The 15,037-nt window shown below is 36.2% G+C and overlaps 1 protein-coding gene across 6 annotated transcripts in view; it reads right to left on the bottom strand.

The window, feature by feature from the left end:
• The window catches only part of TMTC3 (transmembrane and tetratricopeptide repeat containing 3), a 47,780-nt gene that overhangs the window by 27,691 nt on the left and 5,052 nt on the right, over positions 1 to 15,037 (bottom strand). For 5 of the 6 annotated variants that reach the window (XR_003573228.1, XR_003573229.1, XM_027901548.1 and 2 more), the window contains exons 2-9: positions 13,613 to 13,729; positions 12,881 to 13,097; positions 11,098 to 11,316; positions 4,972 to 5,071; positions 4,176 to 4,291; positions 2,414 to 2,586; positions 1,332 to 1,584; positions 283 to 431 (exon numbers count right to left, since the gene is read on the bottom strand). Coding sequence is in view for 4 of the 6 variants with exons in the window: in XM_027901548.1 (XP_027757349.1) it covers positions 283 to 431; positions 1,332 to 1,584; positions 2,414 to 2,586; positions 4,176 to 4,291; positions 4,972 to 5,071; positions 11,098 to 11,316; positions 12,881 to 13,069 (1,199 nt within the window). In the remaining 2 variants the exon portion in view is untranslated. The remainder of the gene's footprint in view (positions 1 to 282; positions 432 to 1,331; positions 1,585 to 2,413; positions 2,587 to 4,175; positions 4,292 to 4,971; positions 5,072 to 11,097; positions 11,317 to 12,880; positions 13,098 to 13,612; positions 13,730 to 15,037) is intronic. The other variant, XM_027901547.1, reaches the window with a different exon arrangement.

Below are 15,037 nucleotides of genomic sequence, written 5' to 3'. Positions count from 1 at the left end.
GTGTATATAGATATATTTCTATATATTTTAAATAAATTTTATAACCTTGTCAGGATAATCCACCAGTAGCCTAAGAATTTCCTTGTTGTCGTTTTTTCATGACTGTGAAATGGTTTCTTGGTCATTACTCTATGGTCATTAAGAACTTGAAACAGAGTAAGAGCTATAATGTAATAAATTCATACTGATAAAAGCTCTAATGGGAAAGCTTGCAGTTATAAATGATTATCTTCTATGAAAGTAAGAGATAAGTTACACCAGTTTGAGGTAACACCACCTTACCTTTTATTTGATAATTTCTTCCATCCATGTGCTACTAAAATGCAGAATCCCATGCTAGGAACATACAACACTCGTTCCGCTACCACAAATCCAACAGGAAAAAACAGGTTTGATGCAGGAATGAATGGTAGCACTATTAAGCAGAGTGCCTAGAACAGAAATGTAACTGGCATTAGTAATCAAGATCAGGCAGTGACAAATTGTACCCAGGAAACAAATTACATACTAACTATAAAAATAATCCCAGAGAAACAAACATACATAGTAGACACTTGGCTCTTTTTCTTCTCAACATTAAGATATTTTACGTGGAGACCTCTCTGAATATGGCAAGTAGTAACCTGCACATGATTCTACTCCTTATTTAAGGGCTTACAAGTCTATTCATTTCTATAGTCTACTCTATACTATAGAGAAGAGTAGCCGTATGACAAATCACTAGGCTCAAAAGATTAATTCCAAAATAATGTTTTAATAAGAGTTCCAGATACAAAAATAAGACAGTCTAAGAACCTTAGACATTGTGTTTTATAACAATTAAAAATTTGTATCAATCAACAGGATGCCCAAAGCAGCTATTTTTACATTACAATAGAGTCTGTACTAGGTTTCTGTAAGAAATGTGAAGAAATAACAAAAACCAGAATCACTCACTGAATAAACATCAGTGTTTAGACAGTGTGCTAAGAGCACCCTAGAATATCTAAAGCGACCATGATCTTAAGAACTGCATAACTGCAGGTCTTAGGTTGGTGACTGACTTCTTATCAAAAAGTGTGTTTATTAAAAGGCAGAGAAATCCATCCACTGCAAAGGAAGTGGACATGACCATTTCCTTTGTGTCCTGGGTCACTGTTAAATAGCAGCTTTCCAATCTCTAGTCCAAAAAAAGGACATGAATAATTATTCCAAAATATCTGGCCTCCAAGGTACAAAAAATCTGACTAAACCAAACTTGTAGAAATAAAATGTTTCTTTGAAAAAGAAGAATTTTCTAGAAATTTTCAGTTCAACTGGCTGATAGATTTAAGCAAAACTTGAATTCATACCATCAATACTGTCTTGGAGGAATCACCAGGATATCGGAGACTGAACACAATCAGAGCTCCCAGAAAGCAAAAGAAGGTAAGGGTGGCAACATTTCTAACATCTAACAACGACTCCACAAGAGGAATAGTTCCCATTGTCCAGTCACAGCATAGTTCTGAGGGGTTGAGAAGAAGCCAAGCATTTACAGGGAGAAGGTAGTTGAAAGTCAGCTGTCTTGCTGGGGATGGACTAACAGCAGCTGGGTTATCAAACCTTAAGCAAAAGAAAGGAGAAAAAGGAACTTTTAATGAAAAAAATGTGGTCTTGATTCACTTTGTGAGAAACTTCAGATTCACAACTAGAACTACCAACTACAGATATGTACAATATCCTGATCTTTCAGCATTTGACAGGTGTGGGACTTTGAAACCATGTACAGTGATTCACTGCAGAGCAGGACAGAGTCTCCAAGTTTATGAAACTGGTTTGGGATATAATCAACTTAAGTTTGAAGAAATAGAATGATTTACACCTAAGGCTGAATTCAGTGGTTTTTGTTCATGTTTTTAATAGTTTGCCTTATTTTTTCAGAGACAGTAACAGACTCCCACACTTCTATGTTGCTCAAACTTAAGATAAATTAGTTTTTCAGTTCTAATGCCATTCATATACACTTATCTTCAAGAAGTATATCTGAAGACAAGCATGTTTTCTGCATCGTACATACCTGAAATGAAAAGCTGTTTTGTATGTAGAAGAAAAACTGAAGAGGTTTAGAGTAAGCAAAGGTCTACATACAGAGACAACAAAAAATACTTAAGCAGTAAGACATTAAATTTCTGAATTATTAAGACAAAGTATAACAACTGTAAGTTTTTAAAAAAGGTTGCCTGCTCAGATAACTCAATATGTTGGACATTCTTGTCAACAGGTGTTGAAATATATCATCAATTTCACAAAAAAAGTAGTATTGTACAGACATTAATTACCAATATTAAAATTAGTTCACAGCACTGAAGTTGATGTATTTTTGACCATTTCATTTAGACCTCATTAAGTCATATCATATTTATCAGCATCTGTAAATAAGAGACACTATTACCTTGTAAACACTGGAAGTTGAGACTGGATAACCTGGACTCTGACAACTACAAGCAGCAGTGTACTGAACATTAGGACTATGAGTTTCAACAGTGTTTGGAGCATAGAGAAAGGAATACTGCCCTTCCCTCGAAGAATCTGTACAGCTGTGTCCAACAATGTTGGCAAGGTGTACTGCAAAGTAAAACAATGTTTATGATCAGTGCACTAATTACTCCCTTAAATATGAGCTACCTAATACTTTTTTCCCTTGGTTTTCTCTAAATGTCTGCTCCCAAGAGTTACTTAATTCAGTTTCTTAAGTGTTTTCATGACAAATCCCAAAAACAAGTCCACCATCTTAATAATCTCTATTAAAGTATTCTTGCTAACACTACCACATTTGAACATGTATGCCTGGAGCTCTGTGTTTTGCACTGACAGATTAATAAATACTGTACCAACTTCAGACTTCAACAAATGAATCATAACCATGAAATAAACTTCCAAGAAGAAAAATCACTATTTTCAGAATTATCAGCTCTTCTGAAAACTTGTCCTTTAAAAAAAATTCCTTACAAATGGTAAAAATGCTATTTACTTCCTGATTACCCCTGGTTTTCTATTTTATATATTTTATATTAAATAACGTTTTATTTTACATAACATTATGATCTTTCACGGTTCGCCTTTACATGGCTTAATTTCTTTGCTGTGTACCTCTTTCCCTAAGTCATCATATCTTCTGCTGGAAATGATTTATTGCTACACATGCACTGGTTGGCTAAACTGCAGAAACTGAGAGGTTTCTGAGAACTGTTCAAATTTTAAGTTCACGTGACACATGCATTCAGAAGAAGCCTCAGCTTGGACTCTGTCTTTCCTATTTAGTTGACCTACACAAACTTAACTTTCACGAAAAATTCATGAAATTGAGATCAGATCATAAGATACTAAAAGAAGGGTAGAGTAGATTTAAAACCAGTCACATACTGACGATTTCCTTAGAATTCTAGTTTGAAAACTGTATCTTTATTCACTAGACTTGTAAAGGCAATAGTTACAAAGACATCTATGTGATTTTGGTATTTTGACCTTGAATACGTATCTCCCAAACAGACAATCTTTCAGCTTTTGTGATTTTTTTCAAAATATTCCTTCAAATAATGAACCTAAACTACAAAACATTCTTCTAATATGCAGTCATACATTTTTATTGCATTTGTTTTGACTATTAAAATCCAAGAATTATTTAATTGCAGCAAATTTAAGCAAATTTACTATTAAAGGCTTATCAATGCTTAAAATGAAACCTATCAGATAACAGTATACTTATTCAATAGTACTACTCCAAAACATCTGGTTACTTGTTAGAAAATGATAAAGTATATTTGTATATAATACGTTCTCTGATTTTACTAGAGGGATTAAAAACAAATAATTCCCTATCTTTATGCAGCTCAGACTTTAATCAACACTGTTACATGTTAGTATTTGCAAATCTCAGTTAACTAAAACCTTAGGTTTCCATTAAGACCTATCAAATCTTTACTGAGTATATTTGCTAACATCTCTGCATGGCATGTAAAGGATAACTTGGAAGTTCTCTCACCATGAACCATTTATGTCAAACATTAACTGACTTGGAAAAAAATCTGAAAAACCTAAAAGAATCATTGAGTTCACCTGAACTGAGAAAAATCAGCACTGAAATATGATGCTTCAAAGTACTTTATGCCTCAGAACTCATGAGATGAAATCCACTTTATTTTTCAACAGCTTACCCCTTGAGCAATAAATACTTCATACACACAGCATATCCCCACCACTGTTATTCCTTGTTCTTTACACAGTGTTGCAACAGCTACTAGAAACACAGTCACTGCAATTGGAGTCCACACTGCAAATAAAGAAGACATTACTGAATGCTCCATCTTCAAAAAAACACAAACATACAGTAAATTAACCTAAAAAGTGAAGACTTTAGCTCTTCATGTTTGAATATATCAGGTTTTATAAACTTGTTCAGTACATAATTTCTCAGTAAAGACTACCAGTTTTACTCTACAGATAATAATACATATGTATCAACTTTAAAACTGTCTCTCTTAAATGGAAAGAATTAAATGAAAGGTAAAAGACTAAGCTAAAATAAGGAAAACAAAAACTCCACCATCTTTCTTAAATCACCAGAGCACTTTTAGAAATGGAATACTTTATAGGGAGTCATGAATTTTCACAGAGACCATCTAACTCTGGAAAAGAGGAAAGCCTCCTTCATTTACACTGAATCTTTGCAGCTTACTTGTGACTGAACATCTGAAGCACCTCAGCATACTTCCACCTAACTTGCAATAATAAAAGTCAGTGTCCCCTACTGCAGATGTTACAAAACTGATAAAGAAATGACTAAGTCTTGAATTAAAAACAAAAGGAAAGCAGTATTACATGGGTATCTTGGGGCTGAAGGGGTTTTTGTACACACTTGCTGAATAACCAGTACACCTCTATTACAGTTTTAAGAGTTCTGTTATCAGTGATAAAGAAATTAAGTTACATATCTATTTGTCAATCATTTACCTATGGTATTATCCGGCCCTTTAGATTTTGTATATGACAAAAAAGCAGCTAGGAAAAAAATAGATGATAAAAGCTCTGCTCTGCCCACAACTCCAGTTACCTGAAAAGTAAAAGAAAAAAAACCATAATTATTATATTTATTATTATATTTTAAGATAGTACTTGACTAGATATTAGTATTAATCTGTATACATTATTTATAAATTGTTATTTATTATTATATATTACATAGAGTTGTCAGATCTTCAAGGAAGTGTTCCACAAAGCACAGGAGTTAGGAATCGCCAGGAGCAAGTAACTAGGCAAGGAAAGCAAGAGGCCAGCACAGCTGAATTTGACTCCTAGTCAAATAAAAGTGACAAACAGGCAGTGAAAACAAAGACAGGTAACTTGGGAAGAATACAGGGACAAAGTTCAGTTGCGTTGGGATGAAGCGAGAAAGGCCAAAGCCAAGCTGGAACTGAACTTAAGAATGGACACAAAGAATAACAAGAAAGGCTTCTACAGCTACGTTAACCAGAAAAGGAAGGTCAAAGAAGGTATACCCCGATGCTGGAAAACTGGTAACAATGAATGAGGAGAAAGCTGAAGTACTCAACGTTTTCCCCTCAGTCTTCAATGACAACCTCTCTTGCCACATCTCGACAGATAGCAGGATAGGGACTGGGAAAGTAAAGTGTTCTAAGTAAAGGTCAGCTTTGTGATCACCTGAAGAACCTGAACACACATAAGTCTATGGGACCCAATGAGATCCATTCCAGAGTCCTCAAGGAATTATCTGGTGTAGCTGCACATCTCCATGATATTTCAAAAGTTATGGCAGCAAGATGAAGTCCACATGACTGGAAAAAGGGAAATATTGTACTTATCTTAAAAGATGTAGAATGGAGGACAACGGGAACTACTGACTTGTCACACCTCTGTGCATGGGAGGATCATGGAACAGATCCTCCTAGAAGACATGCCAAGGCACATGGAGAACAGGAAAGCAATTTGAGAAAACCAGCTTCACGAAGGGCAAGTCTGTCTGGACCAATCTAGTGACCTTCTATGATGAAGTGACCACAGCAATGGACAAAGGGAAGGGCTAGAGATGCCGTTTATTTCGACTTCTGTAAAGCCTTTGACACAGTTCCCCACAATATGAAGAGATATGCATTTGATAGGTGGACTGTTGGATGGATAAGGAATTGGTTGAATGGCTGCATCCAGAGGGCAGTGGTTAGTAGCTCAGAGTACTGATGGACATCAGTGGTGTCCCTTGGGGATCCATACTGGAACCAGTGTTATTTAATATCTTCATTAATAGAAAGATCAAGTGCACCCTGAGCAGATTTGCAGATGACACCAAGCTGAGCGGTGCAGCTGACACACCTGAAGGATGGGATGCCATCCAGAAGGACCTGGATAAGCTCGAGAAGTGGGTCCGAGGGAATCTCATGCAGTTTAACAAGACCAAGTGCAAAGTGCTGCATCTGGGTTGGGGCAACTCCCAGTCTCAATTCAGGTTGGAGGATGAACAGATCGAGAGCAGCCCTGCCAAGAAGGATTTGGGAGTGCTGGTGGATGATAACCTGGACATGACTCAGCAATGTACACTTGCAGCCCAGAAATCTGCTTCTATCCTAGGCTGTGTTAAAAGCAGCATGGCCAGCAGGTCAAGGGAGGGGATTCTGCCCCTCTAATCTGCTCTAGTGAGACCACAGCTGGAGTGCTGCATCCAGCTCTGGGTCTCCAGCACAGGAATAACATTCATCTGTTCGAGCAAGTCCAGAGGAGGACCACCAAAATTACTGGAGGGATGAAGGACCTCTCCTACAAGTAAAGGGTGAGAGAACTGGGACTGTTCAGCCAGGAGAATAGGAAGGCTTTGAGCTGACCTAATTGTGGCCTTCCAGTACCGTAAGGGAGTCCACAAGTAAGAAAGAAGGAAACAAGAGCATGTAGTGACAGGACAAGGGAGAATGGCTTCAAACTCAAACAAAGTAGGTTTAGATTAGATATTAGGAAAAAAATCTTTATTGTGAGGGTGGTGAGGCAGTGGAGCAGGCTGCCCAGAGAAGTTGTGGATGCTCCACCCCAGAAGTGTTTAAGGCCAGGTTGGATGGGACTTGGAGCAACCTGGTCTTGTGGAAGGTGTCCCTGCCCAAGGGAAGGGGGTTGGAACTAGATGGTCTTTAAGGTCCCTTCCAACCCAAACCATTCTGTGTTTCTATTCTTCTAGTGAAGATAGTATTATGACTAATATACTATCAGGATACACAGAAACAAGATCTGTAAAGCAAGTAAAAAAATGCTCAGAAGGGTAAAGCTGCTTTCAGTTCAATCAGTACCAAACTCAAGAACAAGAATCATACAGGTGGCTGGTGGTCAACTGTGGCTGATACTCCTTTAAGTACAACTACTAAAGATATAACTGAGAAATGCTGTACTTTCTCTTAATTTTAACCACAAATAGCATTTGAGACAGAATTTGGCCACGATAACAACTGTTGATTTCATAATACCGAGCTGAAATAAGCTTTCATCAATAGGAGTTCTACGGAAGCCTCACAACAACTCACAGATGATGTGATTGTTATTTTTGTTTGTAGCTTTTCTGACTGATTGAACAGATCTGAATCTGAAAGCAGCATTCCCTCAACCGCTGCTATGGCAGCTCTCAGGTGAGTAGTCAACAGTCACAAATAAATTGATGGCAAACCAAGTGCAATAATGTTAAAGAACGACTCAGACTTTACTACAAGTCTGGCAATTTTCTGAATGAAGATTTAGTTGGCAATATAAAAATTACAAGTAGTGCTCTCTTGATAATGAGACAGGAATGGATTTTACAAAAATTTAGAGAGGTGCCAAAACGCATAGGGCAAAGGGCTGTTTCAGAATCCTCAATGAAATAGAGATTAATTTCCATTTCAAGAACTGTGTTCAAAAAACTCTGAAGTAAAACCAACCAGAGATGGAAGACAGGTCACTATGTTAATGGCTACTGCAGCAGCCACTGTGTTGACCACAGTACCTTCTAGGACCACTGTCCTTCCTCACTTGTCCTCTTCTGTACTGCCTCTGACTGTTTCCAAACATTTGCAAGTAAGACAGCTGAAAAATGGCATGTTATCCTGAGATGGTCATATTGAGCTAAGGAAACCTCACAGCTCATGCTTTAACTATGATGATGTTGAAAACTGACTTTCTGCCACCCAGATCCAGCTAGAAACTCCTATTGCTAGGAACATTCTCAGTCAAGCATGATTGACCCAGCCCAGCATAAAATGAGAAAGTAACTCAATATGCAAGGTCACAGGGTAAAGACAAGCATTCAAATCTGAATCTGAAATCATACACTAGTGCTTCTTTTAGGAGTTCTGTATGTTTACCAAATAAATCACTGAATCATGCACAAACACCGATAAGACATCAGAGTTTGTGTTAACATTTTGAATAGTATGTAGGTGTTTGTTTCCAAAATATCTTAAGAAGTTTCAAGGATTCCTGGTCTGGATCTCAAAATTGTTCAGCATTAAGACAGACATTAAAGAAAACTTTATCTGTAGATCAGTTAGAAGAGATCATTAGTAAAGCAAGTGTGCTAGTGTGCCTCCAGAGTCCGCTGCCAACAAAAGAGATTCTATTTCTGGATACAAAGGTGACTTATGAGAGAAAATTCCCAGCATTTACAAGGTTAGTTGACATCCTGTAGCTATAAAGGTGATCACATACTTCTGGCCAGAAGAGTAGCAAAGTAGCTAGAAAGACTGAACTGAAATTGTAAAGACAAGGACAAATGAAACTCTAGTGCTGTTATTCAACTTATTTCATCAAAACTTCTTCCTCAGACAAACAGATATTACCACTGTAAGAGCCTACTACTCCCTGAAGTCAAACAAAAAATTATTTTCTATCTATCTATCTGTTCTGCTAATGTTTCCAGGAAAAACATGTTTATCCTAAGATAGGCAAGAAGTGTTGAAATATTTATGTACTGCATCTGCTGTTTCAAACTCTTGTGCAGGCGACTAATAAGTAGGAAATTAATTTGAAGGCATTTAAATCAGACAACATTTCAATTATAAAAGATATAAAATCAAATGACATAGAATGTAGAAGTGAGATCTATTTTGGAGTTTTCACTAAAACCTGAGTAAGTCAGTCAGGACCCAAATCCCCAGCCCTAACATAAATCTTGTTATTACCTCCTCTCTTCCATGTACGGAAACTGTCAGTTATCCTGCCTTTTATACATCTGTACAAGTCTCAACTGCTAACTCTACAAATTCTTGGTTGCATATTAAGCAGAATACTCAACACAAACATATGAAAGGATAAAATGCACTATTTCTCAGAAGACCTTAATTCGAAAAACATGGGGGTAGGAAGAAGAAAACCCCCTGATTCTTCACTGAGGACTTAAGTACAACAGCAGGCGAATTCAACTACAATTTTACTTAAAACCTCACTACATGTTTCAAGCATACCTCTGAGTTCCACCAATCCTAGTGTTACAGTGCCCTCATGTGGCTGATATCAGGGTTTACACCCTAACATTGCCTTACACAAGTAGTTTTTGTTATACAGTGTGTTATAGAATTTGTACAATACTTTTTGCTAACTCTGATGCACAGTATAAAAGCCTCTGTGTTAACTTGTTATTTCAGACAGAATCGATAGTTCAAGTACGATAAGGAATCACTGAATTTGGAATTAAAGTGATAAAATTACATACTCATATCTAAGCCATGAGCCACCAATGTTAGCCACTGGCAAGTTGCTAATGCTCTTGTAAACATACTATCACATTAACTACACAGATGCAAAGCCAAACATGGAAATTTAAAGCATGTTTTTTTCAAAGAATGAGAAAACCAAAAGAAATAAACAATTTACCTGTTTGTGCCTTGGAACAAGCAAAAATTTTTAGATGGTTAATTTTTGCATTTTTAAACATTCTGGCAACTTCTAGCAAGGTCATATTAGTAGCTCAAATAGCACCCAATTTTAAACTGCCTCAACTCAGTTCCTATTAAGATTTGCTCAAAATACATGGATGCAGGCTTCTGAATTGTAACTGACAGGGATTTGTGTTGTTAGTGATTAAAAGAGAGATGAAAACTCTTTACCCAACAAATCCGGACCAAAAGAAAACTACAACGTAAAGAGTAAACACCTCTCATTTTATTAAAATCAAAACACGTTCCTTCTCTCCCTCCCTGCACCCAAAAAACCCTTCACATAAAAAAGACAACACCTCCAAATAATCGAAAGATTCAAACATTTCCAGTTTTCTGAAAATCAACTAATACTGTAAGAAAAAAGAGACTGTATAAAGGCTTTGCAAAACTCTGAACTGGAATCGAGGAAAGCCAAATCAAGTGGTGCAGAAATAACAGTAGAAAACGCCACAAATCTGCTTTATCAGTGTTTCTGATGGAAACAAATCTAATGAATGGTGATCATAAGACTTCATTTACTCCACAACATTGCAAGTTTGTTTGGTCATTAAAAAATATATAATCAGACAGCTTGTAAAAATAAAGCTTTTCATAGCAGTGAAAAACTCCTTCAGAATCAAAGGAAACGTAAACATGAGAAGAGGGACACATATTTCTTCTTTCTTCTATCATGTATATTAAAAAGATGGAAGGCTGAAACAGAATGGCCCTAAGCTGGGTGTAGCATAGCAACAACAATCCCAGAAAAAGTCACACTGAGATAGAGATATTGACATAAAAGAAAGCAGACAGAATAGACTTGGTGATTAGCCAGAGGGGAGTGCTTATTGATTCTGGAAATGAATTAGGAGGCATTTAGAGTGTTTGAAAATAGGATACTGGATGAATCATCCCAGAACATGTCTACATAAGCTACTCATCATCACAAAAGCCAATTGTCATAGCAGAAACTTAAGTTATTATATAACTAAATGTTTATTTTTCAGTAGCTGCATATAATATAAAACAACTTTGAGCATTAAAATTAGTCACTTCCACCAGTCATTGAAAGGGAAGAGTAAGTATGACTAAAACCACATCTTCTGGAGCTACAACATACATAAAAACACAGATACAGATCCCACAAAGTTTAATTAACATAGCTTGAACAAAGTAAGCCTTTCACAGCTATACCTACCGCTTCAGTATGTATTGGGTGCACTGCAAAGAGCAAGGATGCAATTATGCTGCTCCTGTTGTCCAGAAAGAGTTTACAGACTTTGAGGAAGACTATGCAAACCACCACATGAAAGACCAGATTTAGAAAGTGGTAAGAAACTGCATTTAATTCGCTGAACAAGTAGTTTAGGCGAAACGTAAGAACTGTAAGGGGACGATAAGATTTATGACTTCTCTCCTAAAAGAAAACAAACAAATCAATCAATCACCACCAACTTACAAAGTGACTTTCACTCCAAAATACCTTTGTAAAAAGCTATGCATACATGACTCCCCCTCTGTTCTCAGGCACCTACCTTCAAAATAAAGGTGAGAAAATCAGTAATAGGAAAAAAAAAATCTAGTTAATTCAATGAAAATTTGCTTTAAAATTACAACGTTAAACAGAAGAAGTTAATTCTCACTATTTTTCCTACTTTCCTATTTTAACGTATTATTCAAGTATTTTGACTACTCTCCCATTTCACGTTTTAGATCAGTATTTTATAAAATAAAAATGTGGTGTACTGAGCTAAATGTATTATTTACATATTTGCAATATATGTACCAGTCAATATGTGTATGTTGCCACTTACTCCCTCCAAAAGCCCTTTTAAATACTACATTTAACACCACCTTCATGTTCCAAAATGCATTTGTAAACAAACAGTTTATTGATATTTTGATGAGTTTGCCCATAAAACAAAGGAAGAAAATCTAAGAAAAAAATGGGAAGTGGGATGGGAAGGAAAACAGATGGAAGGCAAACCAAACTGAACAGACAGACAAAACCACAAAAAAAGAAAAAGTATTTGAACACCCATGAACAATCAAATTAATCTGACTTAATTAAGTTAATTTAAGATGACTTTCAATTGGTTTTAAGTGCAAAATCAACACTGAATGAGATGGCTTTTTTCTACTACACATGGTTAGGGATTTTTTTGGAGAAAAAACATGTTTGAAAATACTACTTGGAACTTTACTGAGAGAGTTAGGGGAACACACTTAAACCCTCAAGGAATACAGGACTAAATAACTGAAAGAATCTGGAAGCTTTTCTTCAAGGGTTATATGAAAATTACGTCTCAAAGTCTACTTGTAGAGCTAGCAATTAGTGCCTCACAAGCATGTTATTGACATCAGAAAATAAGGTGGAATACCCTGATAGGCAGAAAACCTATGAGTGTCAGAGCATTTTTATTCATTTGCTCAGCAATAGCACCATGTGCAACTTTTTAAACTGTATCTAAATCCTTTAGCCCTTGTCATGTAATGATGCTTATCAACAACTTCAATGCCAATGCAGCTTTTCAGATAAAACACAGCCACTCTACATGGGCTACAAAGCAGAAACTTTCATTTCATGCAGACACACTTACTCGGATACATTTAAAGGATTCAGTATCTGTTCTCCAAGTCCTTCCAGATGGCATTTAGAAATAAATACCCCTGTATGTCAATATATAACTTTTGCAGGGAAATCAGTCTGAGTTGTTCTTTATACTGGAATTAGATAGCACTCAGCATTTTGCAGCTGTGTGCTGTCTATACAACTTCATTTTCTTACTAGTTCTTTTAGTGAACAAAGGGAAAGAAAATAAGTAACATGTGTTTCTGATATTACAGTACAAAACATAACACCAAATTCCATCTAATCCAAAATATTCTGTTAAAACCACATTAGGGAAAGAAGTGAAAAAACTCTCTGCAACTTTTTTTTTTATTTCCTAAAGCCTCAAAGTGTTTCACAAACAGTTTACCTCAGACATTGGAGTGCCCCAGAAGTCATTCTGAAAAAGATTTTTTAATGGAGTAGAAGGATGCAAATCTTTATTGTCCAAAATCGCTGAAACATCATCAAAAACAAAGCCACAAAAGAGACTGTTCCAGTAGCAGGCAGCCACCACACCAACTATTAGTGCTGCTTCCTTCAGGCTTACTTCAGCCATCTTCTCTAAGAGTTTTCATGGACAAAAGCTGAAATACATAGACAGAAACTTACATAGTTTTACTGATTGAAAACTAAACTTGATAAAGAAAGTGAAACTAAGACAGTATTTTAGAAGTTAATGACACTTCCTACCTAAAAATCAGTAAGATCGAAAGGTTTCCTCGTCTCATGCACGTTACACAATTTAGTGTTTAAAAGAAGTACTCTCATTAAAAAGTCTCACCCTTAAAAAGTCTTTGCACAAGGTGGATACACTGCTACTTTTCAAGTTTTACAAACAAAAAAAAAGTATTGATAATATATTGTGATGCAGTGCTCTAGAACCCTGAGTTATTTAAAATATGACAAAAAACTTTAAGTTATCAGAGGCATAGCGTGTTAATTATTGATGGGGTTTAGATTTAAAGGTGTTTCTCAAAATATTTCGAAGTAATAAAAATAAGAACAAATTTCAAAAATTCAGAAGACCAAACAGGAAACTTCAAGAAGTAGGTGTTCAACAGGTAAAGGACATTAATAACAATTAAAAAGTTAAACTTACCATTGAAGCTCACACTTTGCTCATTGGCATTCTTCATAGAAGTTCATGAAAAGGTCATTTTTTCCCCTCAACTCTGCCAATTGCTCTGGTGTCACTGACTGTTCATGAGAGTCCTGTCTAAAAAAAAACAAAAACAGATGCAAAAAAGATACTACAAATGAACTTTAGTTTACATTATTTTCTCACATCTTGCATAAACTTCCTAAACCGTAGAAATTACTGATCAGCAATATTATGATTATTTACAAAATACTATGTGGGTGGACCGATCAAAAAGTGAAATTACTGTGCATTGAATCACTTTAAAATACTGTTCTGCCTTGGAAGAATAAGAAGGTAACTACAGATCAAAGGCTTTCTTTTTGACCACTGGTTGACACATCATGGATCACTGCCAATTGCTGGGACCAAAGATATTGAAAAGCTACAGAGAGTTAAACAATGACCTCATTTTGAGAAAAAGAGGAGATGACTGAACAAAAAATATTTCCCCCCAAACTATAGAGGGTTAACATCTGTAAGGACACAGAGCAGCTAACATTAGCCAGATAATGCAGAGCCATAAATACATAAAAACCCCAGCCTTATGTTTATCAGGGTTCACACATTAAAGCTGATGAGCTCTTCAGAAACTATAGTCTGCTTTTTGCCCTAAACCCTGAAATCCTGGTGATATTTTTTTCCTTTGGTTTGTTGGTGTGTTTTTTTTGTTTGTTTGTTTTGTGTTTTTCTTTTAAATTCAGATTTATCACAGAATATACAGGGTTGGAAGGGACCCACGAGGATCACTGAGTTCAAATCCTGGCCCTGCACAGACCAACCCCAAGAATCACATCATGTGCCTGAAAGCATTGCCCAAACCCTTCTTAAACTCTTAAGAACAGGCCACAGAGATCCCACCTAGATAACTGATTTTGGTTGTGGTCTGCAGCCTGGACCTGAGAGCATATTAATCACCCACCACAACTGGGGGCAAAGGAGTAGTGGTACAGGAAGGAATCTATGTGAAACAAGATGCCAGTGCAGTTAACTAAAAACCAGGACACAGATAATTTAAGAAGAATCAAACCAAACCATTCTATATTACTCACCTAATAGCAGTGAAGGGCTTTTTTTACCTTTGTAGTAAAAAACTCCAAAAACACGTTAAAGGATGTTGCTACATCTGTTTCATAGAGTCATACAATGGTTTGGGTTGGAAGGGATCTTAAAGATCATCCACTTCCAACGACTCTGCCATGGGCTCAATCAGAGTACTTTAAAGCACTAAGCCAAGATTACACCTGAACATATTTACAGTCTTCTTGGCAGCAGAGAAATCTTCTTAAAAAAAAAAAAAGAAAACAAAGCATACTACAGGAATACATGAAAAGACAGTCAACTTTTGAACTTCAACTCAAAGTTTTTTAGTTCCCTTTCTTTCAA

This window comes from Empidonax traillii, unplaced genomic scaffold (genome assembly GCF_003031625.1).
Source record: "Empidonax traillii isolate 1590-97213 ecotype Southwest subspecies unplaced genomic scaffold, ASM303162v1 scaffold797:size354868, whole genome shotgun sequence".
Lineage (NCBI taxonomy): Eukaryota > Metazoa > Chordata > Aves > Passeriformes > Tyrannidae > Empidonax > Empidonax traillii.
Note: the sequence above shows the minus strand (reverse complement) of the source record. Positions and strands in the feature narration are given on the sequence as shown.